Genomic DNA, 18,041 nt, shown 5'->3' with positions numbered 1-18,041 from the left:
CTAGGCCATTCCCAGCCCTTCAGCTTTGCTGAGATTGTCTAAATGATATACTATACCACTCACTTGTGACCAATTCAGCTAAACTGAAATTTTGTTAGTTGGCCTTTAAGCACCACTTAGCTTCTCATGCGGAGAGTGCTGGTCAAGGTGCTCTGAGTGTGCTATCAAGAAGATGTCATTTTGCATTGTGGATCTGCTGAGCTAAACTGTTCAGAAAGTTAGTGCTGTGTTATGCCATACCACTAAACTCTGAAAACCTTAGCACTCATGGCCGTGTTATATTTACACCATGTAGCCTGCTCATTGTACACATTACTTGTGTATTCCAAGAATGTAGCACAAGGAAACCGCACACATCTACCATTATGTCTGAATATATGCGTGCACTAGTGAGAGAAGGTTCAATGACAACTGGAGAGGTTAGCCAAGGTTAGCTCAACATGTTTCAGCAAGCTTTATGTGCAAGACGAGAGAGAGAGAAAAAAAGCTGCACACTTGCACTGGCACACAAACTTGTAAATGTAGGTAACTGTGAGCACCATCAAATGAACAAAGTGGAAAGTGGAGCTATGTGGCACTGGCAATAAACAGTGTTTTCCATCTCTGTTCCCCTGGCAGTAACAGTGCACTTCCTGTATGACACTATATAAAAAAAAAAACGGCAAGAAATAGCTTAGAAACATGGGTAAGGATCTTTTTTTTTTCAGGGAACCACAGTATTGTTCTTTTCTTTCTGCCCCCCCCCCCCCCCCCCCACACACACACACACACATCTGTATATGCACGTATGCGCAGGCATTGTCGGGCGAGTGTGGTTTCATGGCAGCCAACTTGTATGCACGGTCCATCTTTGGTGAGGATGCTCTGGCTAATGTGAGCATCGAAAAGAACCCAAACACCGCTGATGCACCCGTCGTGGGACACATCCGCATCCGCGCAAAGAGCCAGGTATTCTGTTTTCTCTCTTTTGAAGCACAGTAGACTTCTGTAATCTGCATTTTTCTTGCTAAAACATTGTGTACGCATTAGATTTTTGTTTTTTGTAGGAGCTCTAATGTCATTTTTACATTAGTTTCTACATTGAACCCATTAAAAGTGAATGGCATTCGATTGGGGGGCATGTTAGAATCTGAGAAAATAATGCCAAATGAATTGTCAGTGTCAATTGGGGGGGGGTTCAGACTCTTGCTTAGTTCCAACCCCCTTCTCGGGTAATTCCACCAATTTCATCAGTCACATCGGCGTCAAATTAACAGAGCTTGACTGTATGATATAATTGCTGAGTTGTTGACATTCTGTTCAGACCATCAGCAACAAGTGACCAAGTGGCTATGGCATTGCACTACTGAGCAGGAGGTTGCTAGATCAGTTCCCGGACATGGTGACCGTATTTTGATAGGGGTGGAATGCAAAAATGCTTGTGTATCATATTTTGGGTGCATGTTAAAAACCTCAGGTGTTTTATACTATTCTGAAACCTTCTACGGTGTCCCTCATCACACTGTGCAGTTTCCAGATCTTAAACTCTGTAAATTAATTTTTAACAGCTCATTAAAAGGTGCTTTTGCACTTTGAGCATTCATTGTGCATCGCATTTTATCATAACCAGAGTGCGTGTAGGTGCGCATGTCCACAGCACCCTCAGCCATCATGATACTGTCATAGAATGCTGTGTCGGGTAGTACAGAGCACTTGTCTCTGTTTGAGCTGTCTGTGTGAAAGGCCCAGTGATTTAAGCAACTGAATTTTGTGTTCGAAAGAAAATCCAGACCAAATTTTCTTTCCTTACTGTGAGCACAACTGCTTGTGTCTGCAGTAAGGAAAGCTTGGACCCAGCTTGTGTCACACTGAAAAATATGCCATTACACAGTGGGTAATGTCAAGGGCTGGTTTGCATCAGTCTGGGCTCTGTTCCTGAAGCTGTTGACTACGATGCAGTTTTACAGCAGCACAACATCTTTACACAAGTGCTTAGCCACCGTGTCACACATGGGAGCTGCAATGTTTAGGGACCAGTGAGAAATGCGCTCCTTGACTAACTAAGGCCAATTGAATGTACTGGTGCTGACCTCAGCCATGCTTATGTAGTCCAGAGTTACTAACTTAAAAAATTCCCAAGTTTAGTGAGCTTTCAGTCACCTTAATGACAGATGCCTTTTTGGAGACTTGGCGGCATTTTAATGATTCAAATAGCCAGTAAATTGCCCTTGTAAAGTTCCTCAACAGACTTTGGCTAAAATTAGTGTCTTGTCCCCATTTTGTCTCAGGCGGGACTTTTACACCTCCATTTGTCACTGGTTCTACAGACATACCGAAGGTAATATTAGTGAGCCTTCTGTGTGCATCAAGACTGCTTTTCTGGCATAGCACCATCGTGAGGTGTGATGCCGTGTTAGAAAATGCGACGTGTTCCTGTCTTACATCCTGACCATTACCTAGCCACCCCAGGGGGTAGTCTAGAGGCTTAGCTTAAAATAGTAAGGAAGATGTCTAGGAACAATAAGACACAAAATTCTAAGCAAGTTATTATCATCCATACCTAGCGACATTTTGCTAAACATGGGGTGTTTTATTTTATTGTACTCTCAAGATCATAGGCATTACAAAGGGTATTGAATACAAAAAAATGCATGTGTAAAAACACAGCAGAAACACAAAAGAAAAAAACATGTCATGCACATGGTTATCCAATGATATCTTGTATGGTGTTACAAAATTAGCTGTTCTGGTCACAACATGGCAAACTTTTTGGAAAGAAAAATATCAAAATTGATTTGTCCATCTCTCTCCACCTGCAGGGTATGGCACTAAGTCTGGGCGACAAGATCAACAGTACCCAGAAATCGTCACCCAAAGTTGGTGCCTGAACCAATTGGCCTGCCAGTCCCCTGGCCCGGTTGTCTTGTGGCACAAACGGGTGCCAACCCTGAAGCCTGCTTGAAAGACCCAGAGCCAATCGCTGCCTCCAGTCGACTGCAGGTGGACTGATCCATTTCAAGCGTGTTTGAGGCATTGACTTCAGAGCCTAGCCAACTTTACCGGCAACAGCCGTGCTTAGAGAGAACCACCTGTACACACTGTTATCTCTCTTTGGGATGTAATTTTTCTGAGGAACCCATGTGTATCATTAAAAAGTTTTGCTAGTGCATATTGGTCACTCATAAATGTCCAGAAATGTCTTTCAAGTTCATCTCGCAGCGATAGCTGTTATGAACTCTGTACAGCACTCATAAATCTTGGCTTGGTTCATATGTTGTCACAAGTACAAGTTAAGAAAGAATTACAAGATTCTTTGCGTATTACTCCAACTGAGACGTAGTGGCAGTAGCTGAGGGGAACGTGTGTTCTCTGTTATACAAACATGATTACCCAAGCACTTCACAAAGAGCTTGTCACTTACAATGTGTTAAACTGTTGACTCACTGAACCGACATTCTGTCTGGCAAGTGCAGCTAGTTTATTTTTTCATGACACAGGGAAACTTGCCATGCACATTTTTCAGGGTCCACAACAGGCCCTGCTGTACAAGACAAGGATGACTTTGCATAGCAATTCCCCACCAGACGACAGTGTTCACTAGGACAGCTTGATGCTTTCACTATGAGTTGAGGGCTGGAAGAATTTCTGAAGTCTGCCAATTCTCTTCTGGAGTTACAAGTTCACACACTATACAACCCGGACTGAGCAGCTGTTTAGTGATATAACTAGAATAGTGATTTCCATTAGTAATGCTCAAACAGTATCATTAGGTCCCAGAAGCTGCTCATTTATGTTGTGCAAACTTAGGCCCATTGCGCTTGCGCTGGAGCCGTGCACACCACTGCTCAGCTGTGTCAGCTTCTACAGACATGCTCGCTTAAACCACTTGGCTACATGTTGCCACAAGCCAAAGTTGCTCCATGTGCACTAGACGGAACTAGGCGCACAAAGTGCTGTGCGTGCATTTCACTTTACACAGACAAGAGGCCACCTGCAGCTCTCCAACAGGGTGTTTTACTTGATGCCTCTGCAAGCTTTGAGATGTCTCCTCCATGCAAGATATAGCAGAAAATGTATTTCCATTGTTTCTGCTGAGATGCATTGATTACCCAAGTGCTATCCACACTATGCGTCTAGGTCTCCAACTGACCAAACTGTCTTCATATAGACAGTTGTGATTGTCTGAATCAAAGTTCCAAGACGTGTTTAGGCTTAAGGCCCTAGGTATTTGGATTGTGTGAGATAGTGGAGGCTTTTTTTATTTATTTATGTTGCTGAATTTTTCACCATCTCCAATTCTTGTTTTATGTATGCAAGAGGTCATGTGACCAATTCCAGAATGGCAAAGTGCCTAGAAACAGCTGCAGTTTTTCTTGCAGTGTTCTTAAAAGATGCACACAACTTTCAATCTAAACAAACTGAAGAACAAAATACAGCAGATCAGCACTGGGTGCCTTACCTGTGATCATATTTGGTGCAAAACTAGCACAAGGTCACTTGTTTAGACAGCATAACCTGAAGGCACCATGTAGGGCACACGTTGCCTACCACAAGCTAGTAAATATGCACTGTTGGCTCAGCCGTATGGCATTGTAAGCTAGAACTTCAATTTCAGGCTTAGGTGTGGTCTGCATGTACAGTTGTCAATAACAGTACTATACAGGACACAAGGATTGTCAAAAAGCTCACTTCCTGCAAAGCCTGGGCACACAGCCTCAAATTCAAGGTCTCAATCTAGTTTTTACGACCCGCACAGTTATAAATTCGAATTCTAAGCGTCGTGCCTTAACTCGGGAGGAACCTGTGTCCTGGAAACTTTCATTGATGACTGTGCACCCAACAAAATATTGAGATTGCACAGAAACTCTGGTTTGAATGCGTTGCGGTGCCTTCTGGTGGCTACTATTAAGTAATTCTTGTGCTTTGCATCCCCTCTTACTTGCATCCATGCCCATTTTCTCACTGCCAACAAGCCAGGCACTTTAGCACCCTGTGTTTTGGTGGCACACAAGGAATGGAAGTGTTTGTGGCAGCTTCATAATTGATCTACATAATAGTAGCACAGTCAAACCGTGGATCAGGTGTGTTGAAGTAAATGCAATAGTATTTGCAAATTTGTTTCCATTGATATCGGCGTGTATGCTCGTAATGAATATCAGATATAATGAAGGCTTTTTTTTAATATCAAATGCAACTTCATTATGAGGTTCGACTGTATAAACCTTGTTTACCTATTTGGCTGCAGAAGTCTTGTTGTGCAAGACTGCCCTGCTCTTGAATGCAGGGCAAAAAATTTCGGCAGTAACTCTTACTCTGAAGTGCAGGACTGATAGAAATAATTGCGATGATGGAAACAAATGTGGACTGGCACTTGCAGCCAACTCTTCTCCCCCTGCCTGGATCACTGCTGTGCCATTGGCCATGACATGTTAGTTCTTCGAAATTCTCACAAGTGCAGATCACAGAGGTTGCCCTGTGATGTAAAATTTGCATGTTTTCTATGCTACTGTTTTTCCCATGTAGTTTATCGATTAGCTAGAAAAATATAATGCAGCCTTGGTTCATCCTTGTAACATCCACCCTTGCATCTGGGCACAAGTGATCCTCGGAGTAGAAATGCTGCTTTGAAAACATCTTTATTATTTCATTCCAAGGGGAAGGGAACAGGTGTATCATGACATAAGAGGCTGTGCCACTAGTAAATATGCGGCTCATCTGCTTCTGTTAAGCAGAGTTGATGAAGTGGAGGAAGTATGATGGAAGTACAATTGATGGCCTCGCCATTAGTGGGATTGCTAAACTGTAGGACTCTTTTGACTAGGCATTTCGTTTTTGCAAATCCACAGGTAGTACTGTAGGTCCAGTCTTGTTTCTTCTCAAAGGACATCACAACACCACAATGCCTGAGGTATCTGTACAGACAAAAACACACTCGTATATATTGCTTATATGTATGGTGGTGTGGAATGTAGGAACTGTGTAGTGCAAACCCAGCAAAGAGCAGTGTTGTAATTTTGCAATATTAGTCTGGGAAGTGTAACTGCATAAGCCAAGATATATTGCAGATGCCAGAAAGCTGCAAACAGGCATACACTTGCAGTAATTTCACACACTACTGTTCCTCTTCAGCTTATCTATACTGTCTACGTTCCTGGTTCAGAGGCCAAAGGTTCAGAATGAATGAGGACATTTATTGCCTTTTACGAATGAGGCTGAGAGCACACCTCTTAATTTTTTTTTTTTTTCAGATGGGGCATTTTTATACTGAAACAGTTGTGCAATTTATGTTTGTCCAAATGATGTTGCCAGCTAGTGTTGAAGATTGGACAAGTTGGTACTGCATTACAAACTTATTACAGCACGGCAAGGAATGGAAAGATACAGCCAAGGGGGGAAAAAAAAAGAAAATGCACTGTTGCCTGGTCTCCCCTTTTGTAATTTTGGGCTCAATCAAAAGTTGCCATCGTATCTGTCCTAATTTTATGCATATTGTCTAGAGTCAGTGGGGGGTGGTGGGGAGGGATATAGCCAGTAAGGAATAAGGGGAGGGAGCGGGGGTCTTAGATATTTTTGCAGGTCCCATGTGAACGCCCTCCTATGGAAAAAAAAAGGGTGGAAAGCACCCCAAGGTAATATCTGGCTACAGCTACTGTTGAAGGCATGCTTATGTTCTTGTACTGCTTCTGAAGCCACAGGTTCATGTCCAGATTCAAGGGAGACCTGCATTTTAACCGTTAGTTCATGAACATTTCGCTGTCTTCATTTTGCAGCATGCATATCTAAATCCTAAATCTAAAATCCTAAAGGCCTAAATCTAAATTCTTGGAATGCACTGCCTATTGCGGTGTCATTGTACAGTCTGACAAACTAATCAGCTTGTTTCTTCTCAAGTTATAGCAATGGCTGCATGTACAGTAAAGGATCAAGCTTGTGATAGCCATGAGAAATGTGCACAACTTTGTCTTCCCAATAATGAACTGAAGGCTGGGTTCATGAAAATGTGTATGTAAGAAGGGCTTTTACGTAGTCCTTGGCATATGGCTCACATATGAGCCTCGATACCAGAACCCTGATGACTTTTGTATTCAGTACGTGTCAAATGGACAAAGGCAGCCTGCCATTGTGCTTCAAGATTCCTCCAGCAAAAACTGCCCCTTTTCCATGTCAGTACTTCAGCTGGCACAGTGAAGTTAATTTGCAGCTATAGAGAACCTTGAACAATAATGTCCACCGATCCGCTAAAAATCGGCTATCCATGTAGTAGCCAGCCTCATTCAAACAGCTTGCAGTTACCTTGGCTCTACAAGCACATCAAAGCTACTGAAGGAATGTTCGCTTCAATCCTGTCCAACATGGTGCATGAGTGCCACTAGAGCGTGGCAACGGGGTGACAGTGTTGGGTCAAACAGTCTCACTATGTGTGCCTCCTCCACCGTCGGCCACTGTTCAAGCAGAAACACTAGTCTGTCCAGTAGCAACAGGGCCTCGATGCAGCCAGCCCAGGCGATACGCAGCCGGTGAAAGGCCGAAAGCCGGCGTCGCTGTTCACCTGCGTATTCACATTCCAGGCACTCGGCTTGTGCCCGAAATGCAGACTCATCAACGACATCGCGGCCGAGCCTCCGCAGTGCCTGCTGTGCATAATCTGCGAATGATCCTGCCACGGTCAGGCGACCCACGCGCTTTCCAGACTCTCGTTCCTCGTCCGTTAGCATCAGCTGGAGCAGCGCTCTCCAGAAGAGTGTGTCGCTAGTCTCCTGGCGCCGGTCGGCGCACTGGGCCGCGAGCATACGCGCATTGCGGCCCGGGTCCCGACACCCGCGAGCCCCGAGCTCTTTGGACATGGGAAAGCCGCGCTCCAGCAGGTGGTAGCAGCAGCCGACCAGGCACAGCCCTCGCACCCTTGGCGCCCCGCGCACGGCCAGCCTCAGGGCACTGGGTCCCAGCTCGCCACATGTGTGCAGGCCACACACGAGTAGGCGCCCATCGTTGCCATGCAGCACGGCGTCCATGTCGAACTGATCATCCACGCTGGCTGTGAGCGTCTGCAGGCGCTCAGCACAGAGCATCTTGGCGGCGCGCTCGCGGGCACTGTGGTTTCGCGCTTCCGAGCTGTCGACAGCGAGAACCTGAAGTGCGTGCGGTGGCCCGCAGAGTCGCGCGGCCAGATAACCCTTGCCGCTGCCTAGGTCCAGCAGGTGCAGGACACCCAAGCGCTGCGCGAGTGAGGCCACCAGCTCGGCCATGGCCTCCACCTCGTGCTCCTTCTTGGGGCTCATGCCACGTGCCGCAAAGCTGCTGCTGCTGCTGCTCTCACCATAGGCCGCTGGGTGTGCGAGCCGGTCGCCGCTGCTGAGAGCCCCAAGCGCGGACAATGTGTGTCGCTCCAGTTCGAGTGCCAAGGAATGCAGTGCTGGCACGTGGCCGGCCCTGCGAATGTATAGACTCACTCAAGAGGCTAGCCGTCGTGCTTCAACACTGTATGCTCAGCAGGAGACACCGACAACACTGAGGGACATGAGAGTGTGCATGCATCGCGCTTCTAATTGGCTAATACAAGCTTCATATCCCATTATCATGCTCAATTACTTTGGATAAAGCACAACGTGGGACATTGAAATGGACGCAAGTCAATGCACCCTGAGAGTACACCTCAAAGGGTGTTAAAGCTTCAACACTTTTTGAAATATACACTCCTAAACAAATGTACACCCTTTTGTGTCTTATCTTGCCACAGCAATAATTGTCATCTGCTTTGCTTGCGTTTCCTTTCTCGAAAATGCTGCACTCGCTACTTTCCTGTCGAGAACGCTCTGTCATGCTGATAATGTGCATGCTGTGACTTGGAAGTACTGGGCGTTAAAGGAAATGCAGACAAGACAGATGACGATTATTGTGTGGCAAGATAAGACCCAAAGGTTGTAATTTTGCTCAAGAGTGTACATTTAAAAAAAGTTACACCCTTTGGGGTTTATCCTGTCCCCCAACAATAATCATCGGTCTTGCCCACATTTCCTTCCTTTAAAGCTGCGAGCCTTCACTCTTAAGCAAGATTACACCCTTTTGCCACACAACAATAATCGTCATCTGTCTTGTCCGCATTTCCTTTAACGCGGCTGGCCCGGTACTTTCCAGTAACGAACGGCATGCGCGTTATCGGCATGACATAGCATTCCCGACAGGAAAGTAGTGGGCGTGGCGTTTTCAAGAAAGAAAACGCAAGCAAGGCAGATTATCGTTGTGTGGCAGATATACACCCCAAAGGGTGTAACTGCATAAGTACTCTTAAAGCGGTTGCACCCTTTTGGGTGTATATTTGTCCCACAACGATAATCGTCATCTGCCTTGCTTGCGTTTCCTGTCGAGAATGCTGCGTCACTGATAACGCGCATGCCGTTCGTGGCTGGGAAGTACCGGGCTCGCAGCGTTAAAGAAAGGAAATGCGGGTTAAGACATGACGATTATCTTGGGACGAGATACGCCCCAAAGGATGTAAATCTTTTAAGAGTGTACATGCTAAAAACAGTTGCACCCTTTGGGGTGTATATTTGCCACGCAACGATAATTGTCATCTGTCTTGCCCGCATTTATGTTCTTTAACGTTGCGTGCCCGGCACTTTCAAGTCACCAACGGCATGCGGCTTATCAGTATGACAGAGCATTCTCGAGAGGAAAGTAACGCGTGCAGCGCTTTCAAGAAAGAAAACGCGAGCAAGACATGCATTCTAGGAAATGTTTACACCCTTTGAAGTGTCCCTTCTGCAACATAATCGTTATCTGCCTTGATGCGTTTCCTTCCTTGAAAACGTCGCGCCCGCTACTTTCCTGTCGGGAATGCTATCATGCTGATAACGCGCATGCCGTTCGTTACTGGAAAGTACCGGGCTCGCAGCGTTAAAGAAAGGAAACACATCAAGGCAGATGACGATTATTATTGTGTTGCAGAAGGGGCACTCCAAAGGGTGTAAACTTTTCTTAGAGTGCGACGATTACTGTTGTGTGGCAAATATACACCCCAAAGGGTGCAACCGTTTTAGAGTAGTACACTCTAAAGAAGTTTACACCCTTTTGGGTGTATATTTGCCACAAAACGCTAATCATCTGCCTTGCCCGCATTTCCTTTCTTGAAAACGCTGCGCTCGTTACTTTCCTGTCGAGAATGCTCTGTCATGCTGATAACGCGCATGCCGTTCATGTCTTGGAAGTACCGGGCTCGTAGCGTCAAAGGAAGGAAATTCGGGCAAGACAGATGACGGTTATCGTTGTGTGACAAATACACATCCCAAAGGGTGCAACTGTTTTTAGAGTGTACTTCCAAATCACGAATGCCTTGTGCGTTATCAGTGTGACACAGCATTCTCGACACGAAAGTAGCGAGCACCAAGCTTTCAAGAAAGGAAACGCAAGCAAGGCATATGATAATTATCGTTGTGGGACAAATGTACACCCCAAAGGGTGCAACCGTTTTTACAGTGTGCACTCTCAAACAAGATTGCACCCTTTGGGTTGTATCTTGCCACAACAATAAACGTCATCTGTCTTGTCCGCATTTCCTTTCTTTAACGCTGCGAGCCCGGTACTTTTCAGTAACGAACGGCATACGCGTTATCAGCATGACATAGCATTCCCGACAGGAAAGTAGCGGGCGCGGCGTTTCAAGATAGGACACGCAAGCAAGGCAGATGGTTACTGTTGTGGCAGATATAGACCCCGAAGGGTACACCTTTGTCTGAGAGAGTATAACACAAAAACTGCGCAACTTATAAAGTGCACTTTTATCCGCCGTACGCATCAGCAGTATCGTTCTTTACTCAGGCGCACCTGTCTCTCGCCGGTATGCACGCAGGACTGTCATCATTCACGTAGATTTAAAGTTAAGTTCACACCCTTGGAGGCTTATCTTGTCCCACAACAATCGTGCCTTGCTCGGTTTTTATTTAAAACTCTGCGCTCGCTATATTCCTGTACACTTTTAAACAAAATTACACCCTTTGGATCGTATCTTGCCACACAACGATAATCGTCATCTGTCTTGCCCGCATTTCCTTTCTTTAATGCTGCGAGCCCGGGACTTTCAAGTCACAAACTGCATGCGAGTTATCAGCATGACAGAGCATTCTCGACAGGGAAGTAGCGAGCGCAGCGCTTTCAAGAAAGGAAACGCAAGACAGATGACGATTATAGTTGTGTGGCAAATATACAACCTAAAGGGTGTAAACTGTTTTTAGAGTGTACACACTCTTAAAACGGTTGCACCCTTTGGGATGTATATTTCTCCCAAAACGATAATCGTCATCTGCCTTGCTTGCGTTTCCTTTCTTGAAAACTCGGCGCCCGCTACTTTCCTGTCGAGAATGCTGTGTCACACTGATAACGCGCAAGCCGTTCGTGACTAGTGAGTACCGGGCTCGCAGCGTTAAAGAAATGAAAGAAATGAAGCGCGGGCAAGACAGATGACTATCGTTGTGGGACAAGATAAGCCCCAAAGGGTGCAAACCTTTTTAAGGGTCTAGTCGTTTACACGAAAGCGGTATGCCTGCACTGTAATTGTGGCTTATTTCATACCGCAACATTAATCGTAGATAATTATGCGTGCGTCCCCTTCATATAACAATGTGATCACTATACTTGTCTGAAACCATATGTGCACGCCGATACGCAAGCCCCAAAATGTGGAGCAAATGCTAGGACTGTACACTCTTAAAAAAGTTTGCACCCTTTAGGACTTTTGTCCCAGAACAATAATGGTCATCTGCCTCGCTTGCGTTTACTTTCTTCAAAATTCTGCGCTCGCTGCTTTTCTGTCGAAAATGCTATGTCCAATTGATAACGCGAATTCCGTCTATGACTTGGAAGTATACCCATAAGGTACCCATGGAAGTTACTGGGCGTGAAGCCTTAAAGAAAGGAAATGCGGACGAGACAGATGACGATTATCGTTGTGGGACAAGATAAGCCCCGACGGGTGTAAGCTTTTTGAAGAGTACATACACTCTTACACTCTAAAAAAAAATTTGCACCCTTTGGGGTGTATATCTGCCACACAACGTAATCGTCACCTGCCTTGATGCATTTCCTTTCTTGAAAACGCCGCGCCCGCTACTTTTCTGTCGGGAATGTTATGTCATGCTGATAACGCGCATGTCGTTCGTTACTGGAAAGTACCGGGCTCGCAGCGTTAAACAAAGGAAACGCATCAAGGCAGATGACGATTATCGTTTTGTGGCAGATATACACCCCAAAGGGTGCAAACTTTTTTTATAGTGTAGGCAAAGTTACATTCTTTGGGGTGTATCTCTGCTACACAGCGATAATCGTCATCTGCGTTGCTTGCGTTTCCTTTCTTGAAAACGCCGCACCCGCTACTTTCCTGTCGGGAATGCTATGCTGATGATGCGCATGCCGTTCGTTGCTGGGAAGGACCGGGCTCGCCGCGTTAGAGAAAGAAAATGCGGACAATTAAGACTGATGACGATTATCGTTGTGGCAAAAGGGTGTAATTCTGCTTAAGATTGTACCGGGCTCGCAGCGTTAAAGAAAGGAAACGCATCAAGGCAGATGACGATTATCGTTGTGTGGCAGATATACACAAGAAAATTTAACACCCTTTGAGTCGTATCTTGCCACACAACAATAAACGTCATCTGTCTTGTCCTGTCCGCATTTTCTTTAACGCTGCGAGCCCGCGGTACTTCCCAGTAACGAACGGCATGCGCGTTATCAGCATGACATAGCATTGCCGACAGGAAAGTAGCGGGCGCGGCGTTTTCAAGAAAGGAAACGCAAGCAAAACAGATGATTATTGTTGTGTGGCAGATAAACACCCCAAATGTGTAAACTTTTGTAGCTTGTGGCGCCGCATATGACAAAGCTTTGTTACGTAGCATAGTGAAAGGCAATTTCGTGTACTGTGGTTTGACCAGAGCAGTTTAACTTTCGTTGCTTAGCCACTGCTAACGGTACATAACGAGCAAACCGAACTTTACAAGGAGCACATCACAACGCCACGCAATGCAATATAAATATATAAAAAGGAACCTAGACTTGCGCAGCGTCTTTGTTGTCACGACGACGCGTAGATTAGCCACATAATACCTAGTAGGTTACGTGATACTGGTACACTGTAGCGATACCAACAAAACGTTTAAAAATGTAAGCCAGCTCATCATATGGTTGGCTTCCTACCTCACGCATTCAAGGTTCATGAACTGCTCAGTTCCCAAACACAAAAGTTCTTGCTCAGTCAAGCTGAGAAGGTCCCTGCCGACATCGGCGTCCACAAGGCGCTCCCAGTGTTGTTTTGTGTAGAAGTCCACCATGTGGGCATTGATGAACGAGTTGTGCGTCTCTGTGAAATCGGCCACTCTGCTTAGTGCACGCCGTAATTCATCCAATCGCGAGCTCGACATAGCGGGGAGGGAAGCACTGTAGGCGCACTGTCATGTAATCAGGGATTTTAAATGTCGGCTGGCGCTATGCTGCGTTGACGCTGATAAAAAGCTAGCACATTTCGGCGATTAGCCTGACTTGCGGCGTTCGAGACGTCGAGCCACAGGTCGAGCGTCGTTTATTGCGCTGGCTACAAAAAGGTGTAGTGGTACCGTGCTTCTATGAACATCAATTTGCCACAGCGGCGCTGCCACTGAGAATGTGCGTGAGCGGTGAGAACAAAATCTTTTAATGTAACAAAAATCTAAGTAAAACATGACTTTCACACAAGCACATATATTTTCACACGTAAAGGGTATTGGTCAAGAGGAACATAATGTATAATGTATCGTGATTGATTTTTCGCCCCCGTGTGACAAAAAGTGTGAGTTATAGATCTTGAGATTGTATGGCCATCTTACGGCAATTTACCAAAGCTGCAAAATGAACGAGTCTAAACGCTACAAAAACGTCGACATTGTAGTCACAAGATGGCAGGCAAAGCGTACGCTCTCTTTGTTCTGCAATGCGCCTGCGTATTGTCGAACTTTTGGTAAGCTCACTGGAAGCTCTCAGGATTCTAAGGTGTTCAGCAAGTGGTTGTTCGCTCGGTGGGGAGAGCGGTGTTTACAGTGCGTGTGTTCCTTGCGGCGGTGCGTTCGCGCGATCTGCTGCTGCCCGCTGTGTTTTTGGTGGGCTTTCACCCGTGGCGTTTTGCCCACGGTGCGGGATGCATCTTCTCCCTGCTTGACCGGCGGCTGCTCGCCCGTAAAGAAGAACTCTGGAGGGGACGTCGGCCACCCGCCGTCCGGTAAGGGCCTCCCCCCAATTTCAGCGCTCGCCAGTCGTCGGGTGATTTTCGCCTGCCAGGAAACCGGATCTTCATCGCGGCCGTGCTCTTGAACGCACTCCCCTCGATCCTGTCGCGTTGGCAGTCCGTCTGGGGCAGTCACTGGCTTTGCGTTCGTCGTCCCCTGCGCACCTCCAAAACCAGCAGTGCCAGTGCGACCTTCGGTTAAAAAAAAGTAAAAAAGAAAGGCCAAAAAAGTGCGGCCAGGAATGGTAAATTACCGGCTCGCTCGCACACGACCTCAACGCGCACTTGGCGCTCCTCTCGTCGCTGACCGAGCTTTATTTTTATTTCCATCACGAGCCATGCGCATATAATTTGCGGGCTGCGGACGTTAATTCGCGGACGCATGATTCGCGGACGCGCTATTACAATCCGTACGCAGGGCACGATCGAGCGCACTTCTGAGGAAAACACAGGAGCGCGAGCAGTTTTTGTTGCGCGATTTCCCGCAGTTTGCGACGTCGCTCGGTGGCTAGGTGCCCATAATCAAGTCGTATTTAGTTAGACGGGTAAGTTTAATTTCCAGGCGGGTAAACCTTTTTTATTTTTTTTTCTTCTTTGACGCATGCCCGCTTCTCTTGTGACCTCCGTCACTGATACACACAGCGGAGCGCCCCAAAACCGAGACGCGTGTCGGGCGGACAAAAAACAGCTGGCAAAACCGGACCTTCCGCCGAGCTTTCGGAGGTCTCTCAGCGTTCGTTCACATCTGCCACTGCTAAGCTTGCAAGCTGTGGTATGTGTATTTTATATTCAAGTTTGTCATCTCCTAAATCGCTGGCGGGCTTTTGACATATGCACATGTGGACGTATGGAGAGGAGTCTGAGCGTCGTGTCGTTTATATGTGCCTCGCGCAAGTCTGCTGTCTTGCTACGATCTGTTCTTGCATAGCCTAATTCATTGTCAGTGAAGCGAATTCAACATAGCAAGTGCGATTGAGCGGCTTGAGAAAATAGAAAGGTGAGTGAAACAAATAAAAATAAAATATCTGTTAGACAAATAAAAAATTTAATATTTTGCCGCCTGCGGTTTGACCAGTTTCGCGAAGTGTCGTCGTGACACACGCCCGCGTCTTGTCCTTGAGTGCCGTTTAGTTTTGGTTGCGCAAACTGGCGCACGCAATTCGCTGCCGTAATTGTCATACTCACCGTCGTGGTAACTTTTTTTTTTCGTCGCTTTTCATCTCCGCGCAACTTGACCGGAAGTCTTGCCAGGAGTGCCCCCTTCCTCCTCCAATCCCTCCTTTCGTAACACAGAACGGAGGCGCGACTATGAACTTTCGAATATTTGGTCTACAAAGCAGGCGCGGTTCCGGCAGCCTGCAAAACCGCTTCGCCCTCAAAAGGCCGTCCAGGCCAGTCGGGCGGTCCGGTGGCGTGCGGCGGCGTCGGGCCGGCATGCCGGCTCGAACGCATACTACAGAGGGAGTCGCGTGACAAGAGCGCAGCTGCCGCCGTTCTCAGGAGCGGGCAGTCTTCCCGTGCTGCCGCTTCGAACTCGCCGCCCGCGGTCAGTGCGTGCGTACGCGCCATCTGCTGCACGAGCGCTGTGGTGAGGCGCTATTTTCAGTTCCTCTGCAGTGTCATTTCGTCGCCTCACCTTGTTTGCAGCTATCGTGGGAACAGCGCGCGCAGACGGGACGAATGAATGATGTAGAGTGCGTTGACCAACGACCGTGGGTTTTATTGCACCGAAGTGTGCGGCCGAATTCGCCTGGGCCGGCAGGTGCAGCAGAAGAATGACGCAAGGACATGCAAGACGAATGAGTGTAGAAAGCTCACATATTAAATGTTGCATATCTAATTTGCCTAGAGTTAAAGTGGTGCTCTCTACCTCTCCTACTTGTTCAACAAACTTTGAGGATGGTGCCCTTTGACCTCAGTGATGCAGCAACATCTTGGGGCCAAAAGGTGTGCAGATGACCTTGTCAGGGACAGAATACAGCTTAAATAAAAATATCTGGTGTACGTAGAATGCCAAATCTGCAAATGAAGGCTAAGAAGCAATTATGATGCGTGTCCTCTCTTATATATGCACCCTTTCAGCACTGCTGTCAATACCCATTTGTCACATCTATAGTATAGATATCAGATGTCTTAAGGATGAGATAAGGATGTCCACGCTGAAGTTATAAAAAGCATTCACCATGTTTGTAACACATACGGTGTTACGAGCTGTCAGTCCAATCTTAGCGTAGATTATGCTACTATACCACCATCTACAACTGCAGTTATGCTTTATTTTCTGACAATGCACTACATAACAAAAGTATGTGATTTGCGGTTCATGATGTGTCTGAAGCAATTAGACTGTTAAGCCATATTACATTAAACATTTAAGAAATACTGATGCAGTGAACTGTTGCTAACATTAAGGGCAAAACTTTGTTTAATGAGCATGACATTCTGCAACCAATTCTTTTAGAAGCCGTTAGAGATCTCTGCTCTTAACAAGCAAGTTACAAACGGCCATTTGTAACCACCATTCGACAACTACTTTGGTGGCAGTCATTTCTTCATGCAGTTGTCTCAGCCATATTTAATACCGCAGCCACATGGTGCACATATTATTGCGATCAAACTTGATCGCTATTCAATCTCATGTCCACAATTGGCTCCCTTTTGGATATCTTGCAAATGAAAAATTTGATCTTGATAGAGCTTGGTTGCGATCCAAAGTGCCCCTTTGTGACTGGGGCATTAAAAACTTGTCATGAAGAAAGCAGCATAAAGGACGAAACATCAAGTGAAGAAGAACAATATGAGAGGTGCTGATGTCTTCTTTATACTCACAACTGAGCTTTTATTTTATACATACACAAGGAAATCAAGAAAGAACTCGTGGCAAACAAACCTCTATTCGCTGCTTTCTCGATGATGCAAGTATACCAGTTTGCCCAGTTGTCAATCTTGCTGCTATTCAGGGGCATAGGCAGAAATTTTTTTTCAGGAGTGGCGCACACTTCATTGAGGCTGGGGAAAGTGATAGGGGTAGTGGCAGTGCTGGGTGGGTTGCATACTAACACGGAAATTCAGGGAGGGGGACATATGCCTGGTGTACCACCCCTTGGCTATGCCACTGCTGCTATTTAAAGAAAGCCTTGTGTGCCTCAGTGTCCCTAGTAACCCCACGTGATCATCTGAGATCCCTTAATTTATAAAAAATGCTAGTGATTCCACATGCCAGGAACCATATGGAAGGTCGCAATTGACTTCGTTGCCAATATCAACAGCCCATTTCACAAGTTTGCTAAAGTACCCACTGTTAAGAGAAGGGGAAAACATTCCGTCACTATTCTTCCACTGACATCAGCATAATTTTGGCCTGCTTATTATGGACTGCAGACTTATCTTGAAGACCTCCTTAAAGCATAATTTTTTTTTGCCTCCTCCCCTGAGATTGAGCGAACCAAGCGCACTCTGACAACTACCCGCTGTGTTAGCTTAGTGGCTGTGGCATCGTGATGCCGAGCTTAAGATCATGGATGCGATCCCTGCCGCGGCAGCTACACTTCGATGGAGCGAAAAGCAGACACTAATGTACACAAATTTAGGCATACGTTAAAAAACTCCAGGTGATCAAAATTAATCTGGAGTCCCCCACTACTATGGCGTGTCTCGCAATCATATCTTGGTTTTGGCATGTAAAGTGGTCCGAGTGGTGCTAAACCAACTTTATCACCAATTTGGTCAGCTATGAATAGTGGATCATAGGAAATAGGATCGACTAAAGAGAATACTTACATTATGAATTGCACATACATCCTTGCAACAGGATTTA

At 46.2% G+C, this 18,041-nt stretch overlaps 3 protein-coding genes across 4 annotated transcripts in view; 2 read left to right on the top strand and 1 right to left on the bottom strand.

The window, feature by feature from the left end:
* Window positions 1–3,148, top strand: part of betaCOP (coatomer subunit beta) — a 41,703-nt gene extending 38,555 nt beyond the window's left edge. Inside the window, exons 12-13 of the mRNA XM_050192853.2 lie at window positions 796–948; window positions 2,799–3,148. Coding sequence (XP_050048810.1) covers window positions 796–948; window positions 2,799–2,867 — 222 coding nt within the window. The 3' untranslated portion in view covers window positions 2,868–3,148. The remainder of the gene's footprint in view (window positions 1–795; window positions 949–2,798) is intronic.
* A 2,448-nt stretch (window positions 3,149–5,596) lies between these two features.
* Window positions 5,597–16,256, bottom strand: LOC126545135 (probable methyltransferase-like protein 25). 2 transcript variants are annotated; one of them, XM_055078251.1, is made up of 2 exons: window positions 15,410–16,256; window positions 5,597–8,409 (listed from the first exon to the last, which is right to left on the bottom strand). In XM_055078251.1, exons 1-2 carry the CDS (start codon window positions 15,658–15,660, stop codon window positions 7,317–7,319), a joined length of 1,344 nt encoding a protein of 447 aa, XP_054934226.1. In that variant the 5' UTR covers window positions 15,661–16,256; the 3' UTR covers window positions 5,597–7,316. The 2 variants fall into 2 exon arrangements, with proteins under 2 accessions (XP_054934226.1, XP_050048822.1); XM_050192865.2 differs by lacking the exon at window positions 15,410–16,256 and adding an exon at window positions 13,165–13,536.
* Window positions 13,647–18,041, top strand: part of LOC126545131 (serine/threonine-protein kinase D1-like) — a 59,100-nt gene continuing 54,705 nt past the window's right edge. Inside the window, exon 1 of the mRNA XM_050192859.2 lies at window positions 13,647–14,218. The gene's annotated coding sequence lies outside the window, so the exon portion shown is untranslated. The remainder of the gene's footprint in view (window positions 14,219–18,041) is intronic.

The sequence above is a fragment of the Dermacentor andersoni genome, chromosome 10 (assembly GCF_023375885.2).
Source record: "Dermacentor andersoni chromosome 10, qqDerAnde1_hic_scaffold, whole genome shotgun sequence".
Lineage (NCBI taxonomy): Eukaryota > Metazoa > Arthropoda > Arachnida > Ixodida > Ixodidae > Dermacentor > Dermacentor andersoni.
This window is presented reverse-complemented; position numbering and strand designations above follow the sequence as displayed.